Genomic DNA, 26,695 nt, shown 5'->3' with positions numbered 1-26,695 from the left:
GAGGTACAGTAGCGTGTAAAGTAAAGCCTGTTTATTACTAAATCTGTCACTGCTCTGTAAATTGTGACACTCCAGTATCGGAGCTTTGTCTGTTTTACGTGTAACATGTTCGCTACCAAATGAACGACCTACTTTCGTCGCGGAAGAAGACGGAATTTGACCGTGTGCGTGGTTAGGACACGGTGGGCGGAGTTTGGGGGCAGTCGCGTGCTTATTTGCGGACTACTCGGAAGTAGCTCGTGTGATTGTGTGACAGTTTCGTCTGCACGTCAGCGCACGCGTCTGTGCCCACTGTAGCGCGCTCAGGTCCCCGTGCAGCTCCCGTGCAGGCCCCATGTCTAAGGACGCGGAGATCGTGGAGTCCAAGGTGCTGTGGCGTCCGGATTCCAAGACAGTCACGCAGATGGACCGGTTCCGCGCTCGGGTGAACCGACACTTCGGGCTTCAGCTCGGTGAGTGCGCGAGGCTGCGGTATAACCGCACGAGCTCGCCCGGCACTGAGGCTCTCTCGAGCCCAGATATATGTAGCCCTGCCGATATATATATGCAGGAATGGTGGGATGGAAACAGGCTTCTATATATAATCTTAAACATTTTAAAAGAATAATTTATTTATGTTGTATAATAGGGATCTATGTTTAAAAATAGACCCCGTTTCCTTCCTAAATGTTTTAGTTTTTTTTTTGGTCTCTAGCTACAGTGATATTTTTTTCTTTGAATGGCTGTAGGCTATGTTCTGATTTGTTCTTCTTCCCATCGTTACTGCAGCTGTGCTTAACATTACTGGCCTAATTCTCATATTCTCCATTAAAGCATTAAGTTGTGCCATATTGTATGTTTGCTGTCGTTTTTTTTTGTTGGTGTTGTTGTTTTAGCTAACTATGACCAGCTGTACCAGTGGTCGGTGGAGAACTACCCTGAGTTCTGGGCAGAGGTTTGGAGGTTCTGTGGAATCACCAGCTCAACCATGTATGAAGAGGTATGTGATAAACCTGTGACAGGAACACGCCGAGATCTGCAGTTCATTTTGTCAACACACATGGTGCACAGTCGTTATATCAGAGAAGGTTTCCATAATGAATACACGTCTATAAAAAGGGTGGATGAGTGCAAGTCAGTACTGCTGATAACCGAGTGGAGGAGTACACTGCTGGTTCCAACTCTTCTACTTTAATGACATGCGCAGACTCCCGCTGACATGACATGTTAATGTCATTTCTTTCTTCCTGATGTTGGTCAGAGTTATTGTGACTCTCCTTCACAAGAAGGAGCATTAATGTGACATGACTCACCTGAGAGAATAGCTTTGTCCCGTCTGCTTATCCGTTGTACGAGGGCGTACTCTCATAAATGAGAGCATCTCTGAGCTGATGCAGGCATGCTGTTAACCTGTCGTATGTTCGGGGACACTTACAGTACTGGTGGTGATGTCACAGGTTGGGCATAAGCACTCTGGGACGGAACTCAGGTGTGGGCGATTTTCACGCACGTTTATAACTGGTGTTAAATAATAGCGTCAATGTTTACCCTGGTGCTGTCAGTTGGTCATTACATCAGTCAGAATCTTACAGGCTTTGTACTTTATGTAAACTTGGAAAAAACATGCTGAATTTAAAAAATCATGTTGAATTCATGTTGAATTAAAAGAAAAAGCTTGTTGAATATGGCCAGTGTTCTTTGGGCCATTAAAACTGCACCCCTTGTCTGAAGTGGGGCTCATCTTGACGTGTCTTCATGTCTTTTCTCTGTCAGGTGGTTGACGTGACGAAGAAGACTTCTGATGTGCCGGAGTGGTTTAAGGGCAGCAGACTAAACTACGCTGAGAACATACTTCAGCACAAGGACCAGGACAAAGTTGCCATCTATGCTGCCCGTGAGTCTGTGTGTTTGTGTGTGTGTGCGCACGTATACTTGCAGTAGGTTTAATCACATATATGTGATATGCGATCATGGGAATACTGTGACTCATCAGAACTCTCACCTGGAACCACAGATGTAGGTGTTTGGACCCGACCGCCTACTAGAACAACACAGTGACCACTCATTAGCCACTCGTTAGACTGTTTGTGTTTGTTTGTTTGTGTATGTGTGTGGGGTTGCACGTGTGGTCATCTGTGTTCCTGTATGTGTATACAAATACAAAACGTACAGTTTCTTATACAGCTCGACTAAAAAGTTATAGCCACATGTTAGTAGGTGCGGGCCTTTTCCCGCTGATCTGAGAACAGTTCTGCCAGGAGAAACACACTTCTAGACAAGCATTAACAGGGCGCAGGTGGGTGTGTGAGATCAGCCTGACAGGATCACGTCTACTCCAGAAGGTTCAGAACTCATGAGATGTCTCAGCGTTCTTCATTGTATGTCCATCGGTCCATCTGGGCTAATTTTGTGCCTTTTAAAATGTTTTCAGCGTAAGTGAAGAAAACGTAACGCAAATGTAAACTGGCCGGTGTGTATGTGGTTGTGCAGTGATGTCACAGCCAGTCTGTTATTTCAGCTGCGTTTAAAAGTGTTGGAAAGGGGAGTGTTCAGGAGAACATTTAATTTTACAAATGCACTTGGCACCTGCAAGCATATGCACGCGCACACATGAACTCTGTGAGTGGTTCAATGGCAGGTTTGACCTGGAGATACAAATCAAAGACACACACACACATAGTCACAGTGAGTGAGAGTGTGTGTGTGTGTGTGTGAGAGTGATTTGTATCTCTAGATAAGTCCTGTCATTGAACCACCCTGGCTAATGTAGGAATTGTGGGCAGTATTTGATTTGATTTGTAGCTGCAGTGTTTGGGTATGGGCAGGGTTCATATCATAATGGATGGTCTGTAGGCTACAGAAGGCTTAATGTGATTGCCTGAGTGTTATTGATCAGGTGGCTTGCGTCACTGTTGTACTCGGAGTAATGGCAGAACCCTGACGTGCCTGTGACTGCGCACAGACCCGAACAGCCGAGCCCCGACTCGCTCAGCCTTGAGCCGATCAGACATAACTCACCGATGACCAAAACTCATACTGAACAATCGTGTGTGTGTGTGTGTGTGTGTGTGTGTGTGTGTGTGTGTGTGTGTGTGTGTGTGTGTGTGTGTGTGTGTGTGTGTGTGTGTGTGTGTGTGTGTGTGTGTGTGTGTGTGTGTGTGTGTGTGTGTGTGTGTGTGTGTGTAGGTGAGGGGGAGGAAGCGATCGTCAAGGTGACGTTTGGAGAACTGAGACGTGACGTGGCCCACTTCACCACAGCCATGAGGAAGATGGGTATTAACACGGGTGACAGGGTTGTAGGTGAGTACACACAGACACACACTTGCACACACTCACGCACGTGCACACACACACACACGAGGCAGAAGGATGTTAACGTGGGTGATGGGTAGCTTCAGTTACATTCTCCAGTTCTCTTCTGCTCATTTGGTTTTAAACCCAAAGCACTTCCAGTTGTATCCTAACTCTAATCCCAACTAACTCTAATCCCAACTCTAACCCCTCTCATTAGTCAGCATATCATCCTCATTTTGCTCTGTTCATTCAAAGCTTGCAATGGTTCTTGTCATTTTTCCTTTCTGTGCATGTAACATTTATTTGGAATTATTTAATTTGACAAAGGCAGTGTTTGATTTGAGTTTTTAATCTGCAAAGAAAGATGAAGATAGCAGAGCTATTACCTCTGGCCTTTGTTATGGTAGATGTAATATAAAGTAATAACGGATATTATTAGAAAAATGTAAAATATAAAGTTAAACAGAGCCGTTAACATTGAAAACAATAATAAATACCCGTGGAAATCCTTGCTAGTTTCACGGAGCAGGATTATCATTTAGCACGATGTTTTAATATCGAGGAAATATTATGATGATTAAATTTAACTATCGCCCAGCTGTAACGCTCGCTCACTCTCTCTCGCTCTCTCTCTCTCTCGCTCTCTCTCTCTCTCTCTCTCTCTCTCTCTCGCGCTCTCTCTCTCTCGCTCTCTCTCTCTCTCTCTCGCGCTCTCTCTCTCTCGCGCTCTCTCTCTCTCGCGCTCTCTCTCTCTCTCGCGCTCTCTCGCTCTCTCTCTCTCTCTCACACACACACACACACACAAAAGTGTCTTCGGCCAAAGCCCCACAGCTGATAAAGCGTTTCATTTTAGTACTGACATTTAAAGTACTCACAACATCCTGATCTGATCTTAAATGGATTTTAAAATGAAGGAGGATGTGTTCTATCAATTAAATATTATAATGAGTCTCCCAGTAGTTCAGAGATTCCTTCTAACATGTTTTTAGAGACTCATAGGGATTAAGGTTAAGGGTTAAAGTCACGGTTGGGGTTAACTTTAGGTGTGAGCTTTGTCCTGTTAAGGATGGTGTTAAAGTAAAGTTTAGCTTTAGGGTTAAAGTAAAGGTAAAGGTTAAGGTTAGGTGTGACCTTTCACCTGTCTTGCTTAGGGTCATGGTCATGGTCATGGTTATGGTTAAGGGTTAGGATGAGATGTGACCTTTGTCCTGTTTCTTTAGTTTTCTGTTCTGCAGTAGTTCCTCAACTACCATCTGTACCCAATCACCCTGCTCCTGGAGCCATGACACAAGACAAGGCCTGATCTGTTCTTCTACAAGCTGCTCTGTGGAGCACAGCCAACCTCACACACACACACACACACACACACACACACACACACACACACACACGGGGGGGGGGGGGGAGAAGAGCGCACGCGCTGTGGAAATGTTTCAGGAGGTTTCTTTAGTACAGCAGGGTCAGAGTTCTACTCATTACTGAGAGTTTGACTCAAACCACAGTTTGCAAATCAAGTTACTAAAAACAAGCACAAAGAAACAAACACCCACAATCCTAAATGTCATGAAATACTTGCTCAGAAGCGAGGACCAAGAAAAGTTCAGCTGTTTGTGTGTGTTGTAAATGTATAGGTCATGGAATATAATGCAATCCTGTCCTGATTTTCTGCTCTGCATCACCGCACACATGAGCGCTGTCCTGCTGTGTCCTGTATGTGGGTGCATCCCCCAGGAAAGCGCACGCTGAGTTTCAGGGTTACAGGAGACACAGGACCGGTCACAGCAGACCACTGTGCCACCCGCCCAACGGTGATGGATGAAGTCTGAGGCTTTCACTGAGATGGATAGAAACTCGGCAAGGTCTAGTGTGGTTAGAGAAGACCTGGGTAGTGTGTGTGTGTGCGCGCACATGTGCGTGCTCATTGCTTATTGCTTTGTTTTTATAGTCTAATGTTTAATTGTAGGTGTTTGCCTGCGTGGGTGTGTAAGTGGGTGTGTTTGCCCATGTGAGTGTTTGTTTATAGACTTTCTCCATTCTCAATTGTGTGTGTTTTATGGGCATGTCTGGCATGGACAGGATCTTATTATTTATTGTGTTTGTGTGTGTCCTCACTATGTCCTTCCTCATAGAGATGCTCTGTGAAGGTTTTGCGTCGAGGAGAATTTAACGCTACTTTATAAGTGAAGTGTGAGCGTGTGAGAAAAGGACTACACTGTATACTCACTTCTTCCTGGAACGTGATATTGACCTTCTTGGTTGGAGGCGTGATTCTCCACTCCTTTGCTTCACATGCTCCTCCTCCCTCCTGTTGACTCCACCCCTTTGTCTCCGCCCCTTCTCTTAAACATTCCTTGCTGCCCCAGATGCTCGTACAGATCCAGAGCAAACATGCTCTTTGTTTTACAGAAGGATCTCCATTTCATTTGAGAGTGACTCTGATTTATATATTTTCTTTCAATGTTTGCCTACATCCTACACCCTTCCATAGAAAAGTGTTGGGCTGGGTTGATGTGTGTTCTGTCTTTAACTTAGTAAGGTGTGTGTGGGGGTGGGTCTGTGAGAGAGTTAATGTGTGTTCTGACTTTGACCACACAGTGGCTTTAGAAATGGCGAGATTAATTCAACTGAGTGCTGGCTAAAAATATCTTAATGTGAAATCATTTAACAGGATCCTTCTGCCACACGCCTGTAGTGTCTTACCACTGACACATTATATTTTTTAATCCCTTATCGCTCTCTTTCTCTTTCTCAGGTTATCTCCCTAATGGAGTTTATGCAGTAGAGGCCATGTTAGCAGCTGCCAGTATTGGAGCTATCTGGAGTTCCACATCCCCAGACTTCGGAGTCAATGTAAGAGCCCTGTAACTGTGTGTAATGCCATGTAACGGCGTGTAATGTAGTCTAACTGCGCATAATGGTATGTAGTGGCCTGTAATGTCATGTAGCGGTATATAGTGGCATGTAACAGTGTGTAATGCTTGTAACGGTGTGTAATGTAGTCTAACTGCGCATAATGGTATGTGGTGGCCTGTAATGTCATGTAGCGGTATATAGTGGCATGTAACAGTGTGTAATGCTTGTAACGGTGTGTAATGTAGTCTAACTGCGCATAATGGTATGTGGTGGCCTGTAATGTCATGTAGCGGTATATAGTGGCATGTAACAGTGTGTAATGCTTGTAACGGTGTGTAATGTAGTCTAACTGCGCATAATGGTATGTGGTGGCCTGTAATGTCATGTAGCGGTATATAGTGGCATGTAACAGTGTGTAATGGCATGTAACGGTGTGTAATGTAGTCTAACTGCGCATAATGGTATGTGGTGGCCTGTAATGTCATGTAGCGGTATATAGTGGCATGTAACAGTGTGTAATGCTTGTAACGGTGTGTAATGTAGTCTAACTGCGCATAATGGTATGTGGTGGCCTGTAATGTCATGTAGCGGTATATAGTGGCATGTAACAGTGTGTAATGCTTGTAACGGTGTGTAATGTAGTCTAACTGCGCATAATGGTATGTGGTGGCCTGTAATGTCATGTAGCGGTATATAGTGGCATGTAACAGTGTGTAATGGCATGTAACGGCGTGTAATGTAGTCTAACTGCGCATAATGGTATGTGGTGGCCTGTAATGTCATGTAGCGGTATATAGTGGCATGTAACAGTGTGTAATGGCATGTAACGGCGTGTAATGTAGTCTAACTGCGCATAATGGTATGTGGTGGCCTGTAATGTCATGTAGCGGTATATAGTGGCATGTAACAGTGTGTAATGCTTGTAACGGCGTGTAATGTAGTCTAACTGCGCATAATGGTATGTAGTGGCCTGTAATGTCATGTAGCGGTATATAGTGGCATGTAACAGTGTGTAATGCTTGTAACGGCATGTAACAGTGTGTAATGCTTGTAACTGTGTGTAATGCCATGTAACGGCGTGTAATGTAGTCTAACTGCGCATAATGGTATGTGGTGGCCTGTAATGTCATGTAGCGGTATATAGTGGCGTGTAACGGTGTGTAATGCTTGTAACGGCGTGTAACGGTGTGTACTCAAGGCACTGAGCTTCTTGCTCTATTGGCACAACCAGGAAGCAAAGGCAAATATCTGTGGTTGTACCACGTTGTGATCAGAGTTCATGCACTGGTTCTGTTGACGACGGGGTGTTATGGCCGTTTTGGGTGGTGAAGAACTGTAAAGGGTTTTCTCAACCACTCCACCCAGAAGTCCACCCTGGGCACTGGTGTCTCCAACTTTATAGAGAAATGTCAACATCCTGTTTAGCAGAATGAGAGGATGTTCAAAGAGGTGGAAGGGGTGGGTTAATTCTAAGGGTGCACATGGTTTAGCTACACAGGGGTTTTAAACTGTAATTATTTAGTGTGTAGTGAAGACCTACTGCTTGGTTTAATATGTAGCCTGGCTTTAACTCCTGAGTCGTGTCTCCGTGAGGGTGGGATGTCGCCTCTTAGCAGAGCTGCTGACCTTGTTTCAGCATTTCCGGAATATTACTAAGATCTTTAAAACCAAGCACTCAAACAAAAAACACCTCCCAAAAAAGACGACGCTAAAATCAGGCAGTGGACTCATGTCTTCTGCTTGGCTGTAGGGGATATTTTTGTCAAATGCCAAAAAATATAATGAAACCTTTTGTTCAAGTTCTGAATGCTTTTTAAAGGCTTAGTTCTGGAATATTCATTTAAAGTAAAAGACACATGCTTGGAATGGGCCAGTACTTAATCCTGGTACTTATATTATTTAATCCTGGTACTGACATCTAAGGTCACACTTAAAGTAGGTGTTGTGCACACGTGATCTGTCAGCTGGGCAGTTTCTCTTTCTCTCTGTGTGTGTGTGTCTCTCTCTCTTTCACTCACACACACACACACACACACACACACACGGGAATAGTGTTTGCTCTATAAATAGGCCAAAGTTGACAGCTTTGTTACCAGCAGTGTGTGGTGGTGGCCTGTAAGGCCAAAGGCAGCTCATGTATGACACATGTGCTACTGCCACCTTGTGGCCAAAAGTGAGAGCTACAGCTCAACTTTAACAGGCTGGCAACCTTAGACTCCTGTGTGTTGACTGAACATTTAATGTGTTGCATATTATTGTGTGTGTGGGTGGGTACTGTTTGTGATTACATTAGTGAGAGGTAATTTGTTGTTGTTTTTGTTAGATTTACTGTTAAGGTCTTGGGACCATGAGGTCATTTTGTCTTTGGGAGTTCATAATTTATTAATTGAAGAAATGTCATTGATTCTGGGTGTGTCTGTACTGATGGTGTGATTCTATGGAAGCTAAAGTGGAAATTTGTTTTCTGTGATCTGGCTTTTATAACTTTAGTTGTATTGACATTAATGTCTAATGCCAAATTGACACTATTGTTCTAGTAATTGTGACAAACTGAATCAAGTTCTTTTATGTGGTCTGTGAAAGGTGTGAGTATTTTCCCTTTGCTTTGATGATGGAGTTGCTTTTGTACGAAGGTGGAAATGTGATTTGATGGTTTGGTAAGAATCCAATCTCTCTCTCTCAATCAATTCTCTCCTCCCATCTCTCTCTCTCTCTCTCTCTTCTCAGGGTGTACTGGACAGGTTTTCTCAGATCCAGCCGAAACTGATTTTCTCTGTCGCTGCTGTTGTGTATAATGGAAAACAGCACGACCACATGGAGAAACTCCAGAGCGTCGTCAAGGGTGATGGACCCCCCCCCCGCCCCACACACACACCACTACACCACACCCCCCACAGATCTCCATGCCTCAACCACCTGCGCGCACACACACACACATGCTGACCCTTGCACAATCTTTAATGTTTAATATTTTAATTTTCATTGCTTTATCATCATCCAGTCTCATATTTATTATGCTCTATAAGTGCCCTGTTGACTTTATGACGTCTGCTTCAGTTTAAAAACCTCCAAGAGTTTCCCTTTATAGCTCCAGTGAGGTGTATATGATACACCTGCTGCTCACTTATACTGGGATCTTTACATTAAATGGAGAACATCTCTCTCTCTCTCTCTTTGTTTATTGCTCAGTTGAAGTCCAGGATTGATATTGAATTTGAATGTACTAAATCCAGGAATAGCATCATGTAATGAAGGTGTGTTTTGCAGTGTGATGTAGGCAAAGTTGATCTGGTGAGGTACTTTGGTTATATTGATTTAATAAAGATGACTGTTGAAATGAGAAATTCTGCTCTTCCTTCTCTCTCTCTCTCTCTCTCTCTCTCTCTCTCTCTCTCTCTCTCTCTCTCTCTCTCTCTCTCTCTCTCTCTCTTCTTCTTTCTCTCAGGTCTTCCTGATCTGAAGAAGGTAGTTGTAATTCCTTATGTTCGTTCCAGACAAGAAATAGACCTCTCCAAGATCCCCAACAGGTGTGTATGCATGTGTGCTTGTCTGTGCTGATGTACATTGGAATTTAAAAACCTTTGTGAAGACGGAGCATTTCCCCATGCCTAGAACACATGAAAGTATCTCACACACTTTGCTGGACTCACTGAAAGTCTGTTTTTGTTTGTTTGTTTGTTTTAAACTTACTTAACTGAGCTATAGCTACTATGGTAACTGTGGAGTTGGGGTCAGTGAGGGGGAGGCCAGAATACTGCCAGCGGATTGGCTGGAGGGGCTTAATCCCTAACCCCAGTAACCATGACCCTAGTCATCTAACTATAGTTACGTTCTGCCATGTTACTAGCAATGCATTATGGGTATTAAGAGGCAAGGGTCAATGGGCCTCATTCACCGGATCCTTCCTAAGGTCCCTGTGAGGACCAAAAGTCTTAAACCACAGAACAGTTTGCATCTTTTTTTCTAATGATGATCAGAACAGCAGGGCTGTTTACACACACAAGTCTGTGGAAGCCCATTTTGGCCACTTAAAAAAAGAAATAAAATGTTGATTTATTTCTCTGAAATCTGCCTTTATTTCTCACAATTCTGATTTTCATTCTTGATTACTGCATGATGCAGTTGGACTGATGTGACCTTTTAAAAAAAACTAATTTCACTTTTTCCCCACCAGTAACATAATTGATGTGAATTGATTGTGTTTAAGTGTTGGTGTAATTAACAGGCCATAACGAGCCCTAAAACAATTATTAAAATGTATTTATATTATTCTAATTTAAATCCTACATTGTATTATAGATTATATTTCTATATTTGTAGAATTGAAGAATGCATGATGAAGTTATTTTGCACAGACGTCAATTTTCTAACCTGCTAAGTGGGCTGCTGAATCACGTTGCCGTTGGTGTTGTTTTTGGTATTTGCCCGGTGGTGAGCACACAGGTGTCTGGCATGCACAGGTACAGTGTCGGCGTCGCTTAAAGCTCTGTTTCATATCTGCAAACGGACTGTAGCGCAATTCAATCTCCGTGCGTCCGTACGTCTGTCTGTGTGTTGCTCTCCCTCTCACTTTATTGACATGAATTTGAATAATTGTATATATATAAATTATATATATATATATATATATATATATATATATATATATATATATATATATATAAAAATAATAATGCTATATACATACCAGACACACACCCACAATTAATGTAAACACACACCCCACACAGACTTAAATAAACATATGTTGAGTTTAAGATCACATTTCACGGTTTTCTCAGAGTGCAGAGTGTGACGGTTCTGAACATATTGTGCTGACATTCAGTTATCTCGCCAAAATACACAAATGTATCATTCTTATTGTTTTATCTTCAAAAATGGAATGAACGTTATTATCAGTGTAAGGAAGTGTCTGTGTGTGTCTGTGTGTCTGTGTCTGTGTCTCCTGAGCTGCTCTGACTTCATGTACGTTCTCTGGATGTCCAGGGTTTCTGACGATGACCTTTTCTGTCTCCAGGTTACGGTCACTATGTCTGAACACTGTTAAGGCGTGGCCTTTCTTTGGGGTTTTTATTTTTAATCAGATAATCTGCTAAAATGTATTCTATGTTCAATAATTTACAACATTTTAATTTATTAATTTAAAAACTTTAATTTGGTTAAATTATTAATGTATTCCTTTTGGTGAGTTTTGTCAAGCATTTTGAGGTATGGTTTTCAAAGGGTGTAGAGAATTGTATTGATGTTTTTCTTTTGATGTCTCGGAGGGCGTCTGTGGGTGTAGACAGTTACTCAGATATGCTGTGTGGGGACAGGAGTCTAGGGGAGTCTGTACTGACTGTGTGAAGGAGCTTTTTTAACATTGGGAGAGAAAGCAAATTCACCCAGTTCTGAGTGCTGGGGTCATAGGGTTTTAGGTTTGGGGTTAGGTCAGGTCTCTGACTTGCTGTGTTACAGTGCAACTTTTAGGATCTTTACAAAATTCCAAATGTGTGGGTTTTTTTTTTTTTGTTTTTTGTTTTTTTTTTTCTGTGAGGTTTTTGTCCATAAAGAATCATTTTGCGTTCTCGCTCTCTCTCTCGTTCTCTCTTCTCTCTCTCTAGTGTGTTTCTGGAGGATTTCTTGGCTCTGGGAAAAGAGGGCGATCAGGACCCTCAGCTGGAGTTCGAGCAGTTGTCCTTCTCTCATCCTCTCTTCATCATGTTCTCCTCGGGCACCACGGGCTCTCCCAAGTGCATGGTGCATTCTGCCGGGGTGAGAAAGGGTGTGTGTGGGTGTGTCCGGGGTTTTGTGCGTGTGCATCCGTCTGTGTGTGCGTGCGTGCAAGATTATGCGTGTACCAGTGTGTGTGCATGTCTGTTAGACTGTGTGCTGTACAGCACATCTCAGCGATTTTTGTCCAAACATCTAGTGGCCATAAATTGTCATGCCTTACCAGTACTCCCCACGAGGTAGCAGCATTAGCCCACTGCTAGTGCTGCAGCAGCGGGCAGAGTGCTGGCACAGAAGGGCTCGTCTGTCTTTCCCTGTGTGTGGGAGTGAGGCAGATGCTGAGTGCTGTAAGTGGCGAGTGTGTCCTCTGTCCCAGAGTGCAGACCTGCTGCACTGACACACAGCCGAGGAAACCTTGCCTGTCTGCTGACAATAAAACTGCAAGAATGCAGCTCGTATGTCATATGAACACAGACTCCATAGATTATATGATGTCAGACACACACACAAAAAAAAAAAGTGTGTCTCTCAGCAGTTGTGTTTAATTTTCACAGCTTCTTTTCGTTGGCTTTAGCACCATTTCTGTCTAATATGTCTCACCAGATGGATAATTAGAGCTATGTACATGTATATGAACGAACACACACACACACACACACACACACACACACACACCCTCCCTCTGTCACACTCTGTGGGTAATTAAGGTTGTGTATATGAAAACAGTGGCAGACTGAAGTCATGGCAGGCTGTGGAGTGGGCCTGTAATTACACCTCTGAGGTGTGTGTGTGTGTGTGTGTGTGTGTGTGTGTGTGTGTGTGTGTGTGTGTGTGTGTGTGTGTGTGTGTGTGTGTGTGTGTGTGTGTGTGTGTGTACGCACTGCCCACACGTATGCACAAGGTACTCAACTAGTAATCAGGAGGTTGCTGGTTCAAGTCCCACCACTGCCAAGTTTCCACTGTTGTGTCCCTGAGCAAGACCCTTAACCCTCAATTACTCAAGATTGTATTCGGTCATAATTGTAAGTTGCTCTGGATAAAAGTGTCAGCTAAAGGCTGTGTGTGTGTTTAGTAATAAGGGGTGATTTTGCCCCTGGTTGTCTCGTATCTGCCACCAGTGAAGCACCTGCACAGTAAGGAGGTGAACAATGAAATTATTTTTTGGTTTTGAGGCTTTAAACACACACACATTTTAAATGGAACAATGACTCGGAGTTTGAAGTTCAGGCTGTCGGCTTTAATTTGAGGCTAGACCACGGGAACCTTGTGGGACATGAAGACTCTTCCCTCATCTCACCTGCCTTTGGAAGCCCCTAGTCCAACATGGCTGCTTGATCGGTTCTTTGTTAGACATGTGAGCTGATCTGATTCTAGATCTGACATTTCCTTTTGCAGTTTGCTGTTGTGGTTTATTAACAAGAGAACCAGAGACGTGTTGGTGGCCTTCATGAAACTGAAACGGCTTAAACCGGTCAGACACAGTGAAATCAAGTGTCAAAATCTGCTAGAACAGCGGCACACTGGAATCAAGAATGTGCCGCTGAGTAGAGCAGTTACGCTCCTGTCGAGCGCTGGTGCACTTTAAATGACATCACATACAAGTTTGTTGACTATTTAAAAAAAAACAACAACTAATTTTGTGTAATTTCTAATTTCTTTTATTTCATCAGCCAGGATTGATTGTTAGTATTGTGATGTATCGGTGCTTCTCTTCTGTACGGTTATGACGGGGACACATGATGGAGGTGATGCGGGTTGTGGCTATAAACGGATATGCTGTGATTGTCCATCAACGGTGTTGTAGCCCAGTGCTAACCATGTTGGTTTGGTTCTTTGGGTGAATTTTGAAATGGCTAAATGACTGAACACAGGAAATTCCTGTTCAGTTCAGCAACGGCTGGTGTAGAATTCCTTGGAATTGCCTTCTGCACTCCGTACTTCCGAAGACCCCGTTGGGCGTATGCCTGCAGCAGAGACAAAAGCACCTGCGGCACGTTACACTCATCACTGGTTTGAACAGGAGGAAGATCTAAGTGTAATGACTGAAACTGAAACCCCTCCTACATCTGACCATAAGCCCCTCCCTCTTTCCCTCCACCCCCGCCCCCTCCAGGGTACGCTCATCCAGCACCTTAAAGAACACATTCTGCATGGCAACATGACAAGCAGTGATGTCATCATCTATTACACCACGGTAGGTACTTTTAATCTAGACAAATTCTCACGTGTACTGTAGAAGAAACGGAGAGAACCTCCGCCCCACCTTCAGGGTTGATGCATCACTGCCCGGTCTCTCTCCTGGTCTCTCCAGACTGGGTGGATGATGTGGAACTGGTTGATCTCCTCTCTGGCTGTTGGGAGTTCGGTCGTCCTGTATGATGGCTCTCCTCTCATTCCAACTCCCAACGTTTTATGGAACTTGGTGGACCAGCTGGGGTAAGAGTGAGTGAGAGACTGTTTGTGTGTGTGTGTGTGTGTGTTTCATCTTCACTATAATAATAATGTTACAGTGGGGCTGGTGATGTTATCACCATGTAACTGAAGGACAGTGTGACAGCACCTGTCACTCTGACCTTTACATGACATCACCAAGGCAACAGTGGAAGGCGGGGCCCTCTGATTGGTCCTTTCTGATGTGACCTTGAGCTGTGTCTTATATACTGCATGTGTGTGGGAGCTTTAAGCTCTTCTGGTAGTTCCTGGAGGTCTTTATTCTTCTTTCTGTTAAATCTGTTAAACAGAGAAGCTTTAGGGAATGTATACCTAAACACACACTCTCACACACACACATTTAGGACAACACATACCCTGCAGGTGTGTGGCACGTTCTTCCTCTCCACGTCCGCACTGTAGATGAATAAAACATAACTGCTGCTTCATGGCTGTGCTGTAGGGAGATTTCCCTCAGTGCTCGGGGTCAGGGACCTCTGACTCCACTCCTGTCGCACCAGAGGCGGCAAGCTGGACTCTTAATGCTGGTCGATATTTAATCGGCCGCCCGGACATCGCCTGCTCCACGCGTGCGCAGGAAAAGGCCACAGGGAGGCATGTTTGGGACATTGGCACAGTCCACCTGTGGGTGGAGCTTTAGTGGGTTACTGTGGCTGTAAAGGTGGAGGAGAAAGAAATGAGGTGTGGAGGTGTGGGAGGGGCGGATGTAAACCCAGCACTCAGCAAAGGACATGTCGACTACTTTAAACTGTGTGTGTGGAGACTCCTGTTAGGCTGTTAACTCCTGGAGCCAGAATGGGTGCCATCTGGAGTCACATTTCGCTGTGTTCTTCTCACTGTGTTCGCTGAGTGGGATGTCAGGAGCTTCACCTGGTGAACAGTTGGTCGTGATGCTCTATAGTGACATGCTTAAGTTCTCCGTCGCTCTGTGGCGGAGGTCAACTCTGGAAACGCACACCCCATTTCATCTTGTAGACAGAAGGACATCTGGACTCCCTTCTTACATCCTAAATGACCAATTATCCTCCTCGTCTTGCCACCTGCCGCCAATCACCTGTAAGCAGGATATTGTCATGGCAGCGGCTCATGAGACGGACAGCTTACTGTTCTGGTCGTTTTTTTTCTGTTTCTCTTTTCTTTGTATTGGTCTGCTTTGTTCTCGCTCTGTGGCGCTCAGGTGGGAGAGTGTGTGCTAGGCTGGCTGTACACTACACGACTTTTTAAAATCCTAACAGATTTTTGTCTCTGTCGTTGTTTTCTCAGTATGTCTCGTGTTTCTTTCATGAGTGTGCACACACTTGATCAGGTGCAGAAGGGGTGTCGTAGAATGGGCTACGAATGTCAACACCGCACATCGCATTTTCTAGCGGGAAAAACAAAGATGAAGGTGGATGTGTTTGTGCGTCTTTGTGAACCTTGGAGGGATCGGACCCGCATGTGTTGGCCACTGTTTGCTGGCCTCTGGTCTCGACTCCACTGAACACGCTGTGTTATTGTATTCTAGCTCCTTCATTGGCTAGTGCTAGTATCACTTTTATTCTTCTAGCTCCTTCATTGGCTAGTGCCAGTATCATGTGTGCAATTATGTTCTCCATAAATCTCAAACATGTTTTGATATCAGAGGGCCTCCAGTCACTTCAGAACTACCAACTTATTCCTCCTCTCTCAGATCATCCGCACCGCCAGTCACGTCCAGTCAATTTCTTGACCTGGAAAATTGCTTCAGATTGGGAGAATGTGCTAGAAGGGGCAAATTGGGGTTAAAATCACGCAAACAAATCATGTGGCGTACGCCCAGCTGCAGAGAAAAGGGTTGCAGCTTCTGCATGAGTGTCACCTCAAATGACTTCATTACCATTTATTCATGATAAGCATTCAATGGCTTTTATGGGAATGTTTTTTATTGAACAAATAGTTAAAACATTAAACATCATTTATTGAAGAATTATGTAAACTTTTTTTAGTAGGTTATTTCTTCATGTTCAAACAAACCCTTTCTACAGCTGCTACTCCGTGGTGCTGGCACCCTGATCTATAATTTAGAACCAGAGAGTAGGTTCAATGCGTGGTCAGTGCTGGTCAGTGCATGACGGGGGTGAGGGTGGCTTTCTCTATATGTAACTATATGTATGTGGATCAGTATATGAGTCAGATCTCACTGCACTGGGGTTTAGGTAAGGACTCGCTGCACTGGGGTTTAGGTAAGGACTCGCTGCACTGGGGTTTAGGTAAGGACTCTCACTACCTTGACTTTTTTTTTTAAAGCAAATCTTCTTCAATACTACAGTATAAGGGACACCACACTCTCTAAAGGACACCACACCATCACACATGGCTACACTGACTATACAGCAGTCAGTTCTCAATGTGTTTTCTCAGTACTACACATTTTATTTTTGGCGGGGGCACGTGTGCGTGGTTCACACAGATCAGGGCCACATGTAATGAATGTCTTGTGTTTTGTGTGCTGCATATACTGTGACTCCTCCTCCAGCTCTACACTAAATGCTCCCTGCGTTAAACTGCTTACGTGGTTCGCCTCAAAATGCTGTCCGATGGCTGCTAAGAGCAGGAGAGGTATTGACCTGATGTAAGGCGTAGCCCTTTGCCCTCGGAGGGGTTTGACACCGGGCTGTTTCATCACAACCTGACTGATTGAGCCTGGAGCAGGTCGCTGGGATCACAAGATCAATTCCACTGCTCTGGACACTCAGCTTAGCAAGCAAACTTTATCTCATTGCGGTTGTAGAACCCTTCATCACCAAGAGGGAGAAAATAGTCAAACTTTCCCGCTCCTTTTAGTAGTGTTATAGCAAGCTTCACAGACCAAAACACACACACGTTTCCGTTTTGAAGTTGTTGGGTCTAGGAGATCCAGTGGCAGTATATTGTGGTGGATGGATGATGTGTTGTCTGAATCTCAGTTCAGTATTCAGTTCAGTATTGGTGCTGAGTGTGAGGAGAGATTTCCGGGGTGCTAACACAATGCTGCGTCTCCAGTGGCGTCCGTGTGGCCGAGTTTGAAATTCTGTGTTGCTCCAACGACATTCTGTAACATATGGCCAGTGTTTGTGAGATGTTTTCAGTGGGGCAGTCTGGGACTAGTGTGGAGACCAGACCCCTGACTAGAATTAATTGGACAGGAGTTGTAGATTCAGGTTCTGGTTGTGTTTGGCCTTGGCCCGTGTCCTGAGGATGTCAGTAAGAAGCAGAGAGGTCTGCTGTAGACAGGCTGCGTTTACAAGTGTTACACCAACGCTGTCTGCCCCCCAGGATCACCATATTTGGCACCGGGGCGAAATGGCTGTCTGTCCTAGAGGAGCGGAATCTAAGACCAGGTGAGTGTCTGACACCAGACGTGGTTGCAGACGGAGGGCAGATCCATCCCTCCCTCCGTCTGCCTTCCTTCTGTTCGTCCTGCGCCTCGTCCGTCCCCGCGGTCGTTCGGGCTCCCTGTGGGGATAGTAATGAGTCTCGCCGCACTTTGTCCATTCATGATTCCTCATTCATTTTTATGTCCTCTACCCCTCTCAGCTCCTCATTTTCGCTCCTCCCTTTTTTTTTTTGCTCTCTAGCTCATATTTAGCCTGTTAGCTTTAATAACGCACATTTATTCTACTGCTCCACCAGCTCTCTAGAGACCTCTGACTCACTCACTAAACTGCTGCCTGTGTGCGTCTGTGCATGCGTGTGTACGTGTGTGTGTGCGTGTGTGTGTGTGTGTGGCAGAATAGAAACAGTTCAGTGAAGGATGCCCAGGTGAAAGTAGTCTGTTGTTGGCTGACTGCTTACCTGAGCCAGTCTACACAGGACTCACCTGAGGTACATGAAGGTGTCGGAACTGTGGCCTTTCTGAGACTGGAGTTCCTGGAAAAGCGTTATTGTGAAGGGCAACATCCCAGGATACCAGCAGCTTATGTTCTGACTTTTTGGGTGGGGGGGGTGTGCGTGGGAGTGTGGGTGTGCGTGTGTGCACCTCTGTGTGCATGTGTGTGCACATGTATGTGTGCGTGCATGCAGAAAAGGGTGTTTCCTGAATGTGTGGCTCCTTCACACTGACATTTTCATGTGACATCTGCTCTCCTTGTGGGGTGCAGCCCTGCCCCTGAGAGAAAGGGTGGGAGACCCCCTGTCTGCAGACCCCTTAGCAGTTGGCCTAGCAGATTGCCCGCTTGCATGCATTTCAGTGCAGTTTAAAATGCTTCATAATTCATAGACCACTGACTTGCGCCCATCTGCTACCAGACAGCGCAGCAATTGGACTGAAGTTCTACTCAGAACTGCTTTGTACAGCCCGTCCTGTTTGGGCACGTGTCTCTGTATGAACACAGAACCTTCACACTCTGGTTTGTAGTGGCAGGAAGTGACTCAGCAACACTCTTGTTTTAATACACACAGGGAGGGCTGGGAGTGCCAACCCGCGAACTTCTGGGAAAAGTGCATGTGTAACGTACAGAGTAGATTGGCCTGTGTGTCACGGGGGCGTCACTGGACTGTCACAATGCTGAACCCTTTGTTTTACAGCTGGGGGGATAAAACTCAGATGAAGCCATACGTGCGGGCCCCTCTCTCCCTTAAAATTTCCTTGAAAACTTTTGGTTTAGATTGAGTATGTAGAAGTAAATAGTATGGATACAAGAATGGTGTATAAGTATTTTATAGTTACGTGTGTGTGTGTGTGTGTGTGTGTGTGTGTTAGCCAATACTCACAGCTTGCACAGTCTACACACCATTCTGTCCACTGGCTCTCCTCTCAAGCCCCAGAGTTATGACTACGTGTACAACTGCATCAAGACCAATGTTCTCCTGGGCTCCATCTCAGGTGAGTGTCTGTGTGCGAGTCTTGGATACATTTAATGGTGTTTGGAATCTTTATCTTTTTGTCTTCTTTTTAAACATTTTTTTTCTTTTGGTTTTTCTTCATTCTTCTGATCTTTTTGTCTTTCTTTATTCATTTTTCTTCTTTTCCCCCTCACCTCTCTCTCTCTCTCCCTCTCCCTCTCCCTCTCTCTCTCTCTCCCTCTCTCCCTCTCCCTCTCTCTCTCTCTCTCTCCCTCTCTCTCTCTCTCTCTCACTCTCTCTCTCTCACCCTCTCTCTCTCTCTCTCTCTCTCTCTCTCTCCCTCTCTCTCTCCCTCTCTCTCTCTCTCTCTCTCTCTCTCTCTCTCTCTCTCTGTGTGTGTGTTAATATTGATTCTTGTTGGGTTCTCTTCCTTTTCCCTTCACAAGCGCAGCACCTGATGGCGTCACCATGTGATTTCACCCTTACAGTGCCCTGTTCAAACACATTAGTATCATCGCTAACAGCTGTGGTGGACTAGGGGTGGATGCATTCACGTGCCTCTCTGTGCGTGCGTGTGTGTGTGTGTCTGTGTGTGTGTCTGTGTGTGCGTGCGTGTCTGTGTGTGTGTCTGTGCATGCGTGTCTGTGTGTGTGTCTGTGTCTGTGTGTGTGTCTGTGCGTGCGTGTCTGTGTGTGTGTGTCTGTGCGTGCGTGCGTGTGTGAGTGTGTGTGTGTCTCAGCTTTCACAGCATGGTGTTCTAACACACCACTTGTTCCTGCCCTCAGCTCAAACGTTTTGTGGTACAGACTCACTGCGGTGGCGTATAGAGTAACGGTTCTTGGCCATGTCTGGGTGGCGTATAGAGTAACGGTTCTTGGCCATGTCTGGGTGGCGTATAGAGTAACGGTTCTTGGCCATGTCTGGGTGGCGTATAGAGTAACGGTTCTTGGCCATGTCTGGGGGTCTAGGATGGGACCAGTGGCTCCATTAGAGGGGCCTGTACATTTTATACCTTCCCACCCATATTATTCTTCAGTTAAGCTGTATTAATCCCTGTGTGACATCAGTCTTCTATACCATTCAGTATTATATTTATTTATGCTAGTCAACATGACTATTAGAACAAAGGCCTATTTTCATTAACTTCTACATTTTTGTAGTCAGTGTGTGGCTTTTTAATGCTTCAAGTAGTACTAAATACAGATGGTGGAAGGCGTCTAAACACACTGGTCAGTCTGTGTAATGCATCCAAACACATTGTGTGAAATATCAAATCACATCTTGGCCAGTTTTCATTTTCATGTGGCCTGTAGGTGGTGCTGAATAATCTGTTGAGAGGCAAACTGCAAATAAGATAATGTGGATGGTAAAATATGACCGATTACTCTGAGGACCCCACCAGTGAGCTGTGGTTGTGAGGAGCAGCGTCGTAGAGCTGCAGTGCACGGAGCAGCGTCGTAGAGCAGACGTTTTGCTGTGCTTTCCCATCTTAACCTCCCCTCCGTGTATGTTACTCCAGTGTGATCAGAGCTTGGCTAAGTGCCCATGTTTAAGCTCACTGCTGTAACGCTGGTTATGAGCCACGTTTCATCTCCAGTCTAGTAGAAAAACGGCTTTGATTTGCCGTTTGGTTTGTGCTGACGGCTTCCCCCTCCATCCTGACACTCCTCTGTGCTCTTCAGCACTTAGCATTTCAGATACGGATTTGACTGACGTATCTTGACACTGGGGGGCTTTAGAAATGTCAGCCTTTCTCTCTCTCTCTCTCTCTGTGTGTGTGTGTGTGTGTGTGTGTGTGTGTGTGTGTGTGTGTGTGTGTGTGTGTGTGTGTGTGTGTGTGTGTGTGTGTGTGTGTGTGTGTGTGTGTGTGTGTGTGTGTGTGTGTGTGTGTGTGTGTGTGTGTGTGTGTGTGTGTGTGTGTGACGCGTGACGCGTGACGCGTGACGCCAGGGTTATCCACAGTGTCCAGAGTGCCACTCATCTGTTCCTCTCCTCAGATCCTTGACCTCTGCTACGTCAGGACTGAGTTGACTTTGACCTTGGGGTCACTAGGAGCATGTGTGGCAGCAGCCGGTTCTGCCTGGTTCTGTTGCCTTGCCAACCACACTCCTCTTGAGACATTACCTGCAGGAGACTTTAACACTTTCAGCCTGCTTGACTCACCTGGACACACACACCCACCTGGAGCTAATATACCCCCATCCAGTTGCCATCTGTCATTCTCACGTGCGCACACACAAACACACACATGCGTGCACGCACACGCGCCACACCTACAAGTACGCGCACACACGCGCCACACATCTGTGCACACAAGCCACACGTACTCGCGCAAACACACACACACACACACACACACACACACAAATACAAACAGGCACGCGAGCGTGTGCACACACACATACTGAGTTTGTCCTAACCCCGCCTGTCTGCTATTATGCTGTTTTAGTTTCTGCTTTGCTTTCAATCAGTCTTTCAGTATTTCTGGGTTTTCTTTGATTCTCTTCAGATTACTTCCTTCTACATCAGTGTAATTCCTCCCTCTCTCTCGCTCTCTCTCTCTCTCTCTCTCTTCCACTCCTGTCCTCTATAGCTCATTGTTTTGGAACATTGATTTTCTCCATCCATCCGAGACATTTCTATGCTGAGCTCATTTCTTCTCTATTCTTAAGCACGGTGTATTTTGTTTCGGCTCCTTGCGTCTGATAACACTGCGCTTTTATTTTTGGATTCCAGCATCACCCATCCCTTTGTTTGGATTTTTGCCTTTTTCCTCTTTTTAGCTCTCTCCTCTTTCTCTCCTCCCTCCCATCCTACCTTCTGACTGTCTTAAAGAACGAGGAGGAAGGAGGTTCAAAGTGCTTCCGTTATGTGATCCGGAATATTCATTAGAATGGGAAGCTGGAGAACAAGGTGTCAGGAATGTCAACAATCGGAGCCTCGTGTGCAGAGCACAGAAGCTGGTGAGCCCCCCCCCCCCCCCCCCGCTCCCTACACGCTCACACACACCCTCCCCCATATTAATTCCCGTCTACCCCACATGCGCGCCCCCTTCCCAAACACTGGTGTGTGTCTTACACTACACTAGGTACTGGTCTGGTTCATGTTTTCAATGGTTTCTACAGCTGCGCTGTAACTCATCTGATTGGTTGATGAGAGAACGTTCTACAATACTCATCACACCTGTATTATTCACTGGTTGCTAAGTAACAACAGTCTAATCTGTTACTAGATATGTTTTGGTGGTAGAAACTGTCTAGATTAAAAACAGAAATTTCATTTGTAAGGCCATTTTTCTTTGCTTTACATTTGTCTTTAAGCGTTATAAAACTGTTGTATTCATGTAATAAAATGGTCGTGAATGACATGACAACTGTAAAAATCTTCATGGACCAATTGCAGCCATGATGCTGTTCACCAAACAGTATCCTGTGGCCTAAATAAACAACAGTGTTTTGTTTGTTTCTCTTTTCCTCTGCTTTTGTGCAGGTGGCACAGACATCGTCTCCTGCTTCATGGGTCAGAACTGGACAGTACCCGTGTTCAGGGGCGAGATCCAGGCGCGCAACCTGGGCATGGCTGTGCAAGCCTGGAGCCCAGAAGGTAACGTGCGCACACAGCTCCCCTCACACGAGCCCTCACCCCACTCACGTGACCCCTAGTTGTGTGTGCATGTGTGTTACAGGTAAGCCTGTGTGGGGAGAGAGTGGTGAGCTGGTATGTTTGAAACCAGTTCCCTGCCAGCCCACACACTTCTGGAATGATGAGAATGGGAGCAAATACCACAAGGCATACTTCTCCACCTTCCCAGGTGAGCACCCACCCGACAGCTGCCCACGCGCTCCACGCCTTCAGCCCACACGATGACCCTCCACTGGAGACCCTTCTCAGACAGAGCGTCATGGAGAACTGCGCAGTTATGAGTCCTGGTTTCTTCGAGGGGGATGGCGCCCGATACGTTCCATTAACATAAATTACGCCACACGGTTCTGTTCTTGTTCTCAGAACTATGCATCCCACTTTCAAATGAAGCTTGTATAGTCACAGTAGCAAAACAAAATTGCATAGTAACCAGTAACTGATTAGACATGATTTATTTATTTTCCCTATTCTTCACTTTCAGATTCTGTCTTAAAGAACTCGTGTTTGTGTAGCAGAAATTTATTACTGCTTTCCTGGTACTTCTTTTTTTTTTTTTTTTTTTTTTTTTTTTTTCTTCCAGTTAATCATTTTTAATTTACTTTTAGTTAGCATTGGTTATGGTTATTTGTTTATTCATTATTATTATTATTTTAGAAAAAATAAATGTTATACATTTCGCGCATTGTGAAACTGTCTGTTTTTCTGTGATAAAAAAAAAAAACAAACTATCTATTTATTTATTTGTGTGTGTGTGTGTGTGTGTGTGTGTGTGTGTGTGTGTGTGTGTGTGTGTGTGTGTGTGTGTGTGTGTGTGTGTGTGTGTGTGTGTGTGTGCGCACTCAGGTGTGTGGGCCCATGGTGATTACTGCAAGATCAACCCACAGAGTGGAGGAATCGTGATGTTGGGCCGAAGGTGACGTCACGTGTTATTAATCCTCGCCGCCACACGCGTTGTTTATCCTCGCCGTTCAGCTTTGTTGACAGACACATTCTGAGTCTGAGAGAATCTTTAGACATCTTTCAAACTTCTTTCTTTCCTTTGTTTGCAGTGATGGCACTCTCAATCCTAATGGTGTTCGTTTTGGGAGTTCTGAGATCTATAACATTGGTAAGACACCTGAAGACATAAAAGACAGACCACTTACAGATGGAAGCAATGCTCGATACACATGCTTAACACTCGGAGCAACACACATTTCCCTGAGCCCCCAGACGTCAACTGACAGCTTTTCTTCCTGTTTCTCCAGTGGAGGCCTTTGAGGAAGTGTCCGACAGCCTTTGCGTTCCCCAGTACAACAGTGATGGGGAGGAGCGGGTTATTCTGTTCCTTAAGATGGCTCATGCTCAGGTGTTCAGCCCCAACCTGGTGGGGAGGATCCGTGCGTCCATCCGAGTGGCGCTGTCTGCACGTCACGTGCCTGCTCTCATACTGGAGACCAAGGACATACCAGTATGCACCACACCAGACATCTCCCCCTCTCACACACACAGAGAGACAGAGAGAGAGTTAAGCATCAATTCTGTGTGTTTGTGTGTGTGTTTCAGTACACCATCAGTGGTAAAAAGGTGGAGGTTGCGGTGAAGCAGGTGATCGCTGGTAAGGAAGTGAGACAGCGTGGTGCCTTCTCCAACCCGGACTCACTGGACCTGTACAAGAATCTGCCTGAGCTCCAGAACTTCTGAACACCAGCTGGACCCACCCACTGGAGCTCCAGAACCTCTGAACTCCTGCCGGAGGAGAACCTCCAAATCCCCTCTGCTTCAGAGGTTCTCAGCACCTCTCAGGCCTTTCTGGCCATCTAGAGAAATCCAGTGAAATGACCCTACACCTGTGGGAAGGGTCCGTGTCAAAGCAGCTTAGTGTTTTCAGTTCACGCCTGAGAAACCCCTCACCCCGTATTCAGGACTCACTCACCTGACGTCCACTCATAACTCTCCTTCCTTCATTTTCTCTCTCTCATGGACAAACATATAAACAGTGATGGTGTCATTCGTGTCTGTCTTATGGTTTTGTGTAAGATGAGTTTGTAACTTCGTTCCAAATGTGTCCGAGGGCACTGCAGTCAGCTACATGTAGAGGGCGCTGTCAGAGCAACTCATAAAGTACAGAGAATGTTATGGAAAGAGTGTGTGAGTTGGTTTGTAGCTGCTGTGATGGAAGGCAGGAGAGGTTACATGGGTGGATTTTTGTTGGCAGTGAGGTGGCAGGTGCCACTTTTACTGAATGTGTTTTACAACAGTTGCTGTGGCATTGCTTTCAAAAAGTTGAATGTTGTGAAGATCGTCCAGTGCGTGTTCTGGCTACTTGTTCGTGTCAGATTTATGTGGTTCATAAATTCCAAAACCTGATGCCCATTACAGAAGTTCTTTGGTGTCAGATGAGTGTGAGAAGGCAGAGTTGGTGAACATGGAGTTGTTTCCTGGTTATTTCATGGTCACCATGGTTAACCCCTTCCTCAGAAACATCTGATGTCCGATGTCTTGGATCAGTTGTCGTTCTCGCTGATAAATGGGGGAGGATGTTTCTGGCAGGAGGGGGAATTCTCTGTCTGGGTTTCTGATGGATGCTTTATCAAATCCTCACCATGGAACTTCTGAAGGTTTGCGGTTCTTATCAGTCTCTTCAGCGTTGGAGATCAGAGCAGGAAGCACTGTGAAAGCCTCTCCTCTTGTCTGGGAAGATGAACACGCAGAGTCTGTGGGGTCAGTGCGCAGTGTCTGGCAGACTGAATTCTGAGCTATATTTATATTTTTTCTGGCAACACCTAGGTGTCTGCAGTCTTTTTTTATCCCTAAGAGTGAGATGATCATGATGTTGAGCTTTGGGTGTTAAAGGGACAAACATTCACTGAATCCTACAACCAAATAATTTTTTTTGACATTTTTGAATGTGTAGATTAATCTTTTTATATTGTCTGATGCCATACTTTATATATAGAATGGTAAAATGTCCTATATTGGTGTTTTCAAGGGAGAGAAAGTTTCAAACAAATTTTAAACGATCCTGGATCCTGTCGTATAAATTCCAGCCCGCCTTACAAAACGCTGCTGCTCAGAACACTGTTGTGGTTCTCCCAGTAACATTCATCACAGCTGTACTCAGGAGTGCACAGGAGTGTTTACGAAGCTACTTCTACAGTTGCAGTTGCTTTTCTCACTGGTTACCATTCTCACTGGTGTGTGAGGAACTGTGGTGGTGGTGGTGATTGGAGGTTCAGTAGATGGTTAGATGGTGGTAAGAGTAAAGCTTTGTTGAGGTTGGGGTCTGCTTCACTGTGCTCATGACCTGCTCCTCCTCCAACACCCAGAATCCCTGGAGCTGCTAAAGACCCTACAGGACGGACCAGGCCATCATGTGCCATCTGTCTCTCTTTGTCTCCGCATGGTCTCTGAGCCAGAGGACACTGGGTCTTACTGATCAGATCCGTCACTGGATATCACATCAGAGACAGCTGTCCAACTCCAGACCTTCAGATCCAAAGTCCTGGTCTTGGCTTTGTTATTTGGTAGTTTGTTGGTGTTGTAGACCACAGGGCTCTACAGGCTGTGTAGCTTCATCTAGGACCTCAGGTGTGGGGACAACTGCTGCTCAGGTAACGGAAGTTCCATTAACTACCAGGAATTACAAAACCCAGGAACAGATTTTCAGTTTGAGGTGGAGAGCTGAAAGCTGTTCGTCTGTCATTCTGTCACATTCCTTGATTTCTTCATGTTGCCTTTTTTTTTTTTTTTTTTTTTTTTGATTACATACTACATCTACATTAAGGCTCAACTGGAATGTTTTTAGGTTATATAATCATGTATTTAAATTTATGTAAATGTGTTGAATGTATATGAAATATTAATCTCTAATGACTAATATATTTCTGCTTTGAAATAATTGTATTGAACAGTGTTTAAATGTGAATACTTGTGTATATAAATATGCACTGTGTAAACACCTATCAGCGACAACATTAAACCCACTGACAGGTGAAGTGAA

The 26,695-nt window shown here is 45.1% G+C and overlaps 1 protein-coding gene across 1 annotated transcript; it reads left to right on the top strand.

Moving 5' to 3' along the window:
* The first annotated feature begins 226 nt into the window (after nucleotides 1–226).
* aacs (acetoacetyl-CoA synthetase) lies at nucleotides 227–26,695 on the top strand. The gene is made up of 18 exons (XM_035530168.1): nucleotides 227–452; nucleotides 876–979; nucleotides 1,753–1,873; nucleotides 3,166–3,279; nucleotides 6,026–6,123; nucleotides 8,854–8,968; nucleotides 9,572–9,653; nucleotides 11,730–11,880; nucleotides 13,952–14,032; nucleotides 14,150–14,274; nucleotides 17,563–17,627; nucleotides 18,989–19,111; nucleotides 22,561–22,674; nucleotides 22,757–22,882; nucleotides 23,557–23,626; nucleotides 23,763–23,821; nucleotides 23,961–24,163; nucleotides 24,259–26,695. The coding sequence occupies exons 1-18, from the start codon at nucleotides 335–337 to the stop codon at nucleotides 24,394–24,396; spliced, it is 2,007 nt and encodes a 668-aa protein (XP_035386061.1). The 5' UTR covers nucleotides 227–334; the 3' UTR covers nucleotides 24,397–26,695.

Source organism: Electrophorus electricus, chromosome 9, assembly GCF_013358815.1.
Source record: "Electrophorus electricus isolate fEleEle1 chromosome 9, fEleEle1.pri, whole genome shotgun sequence".
In the NCBI taxonomy this organism is placed as follows: domain Eukaryota; kingdom Metazoa; phylum Chordata; class Actinopteri; order Gymnotiformes; family Gymnotidae; genus Electrophorus; species Electrophorus electricus.
This window is presented reverse-complemented; position numbering and strand designations above follow the sequence as displayed.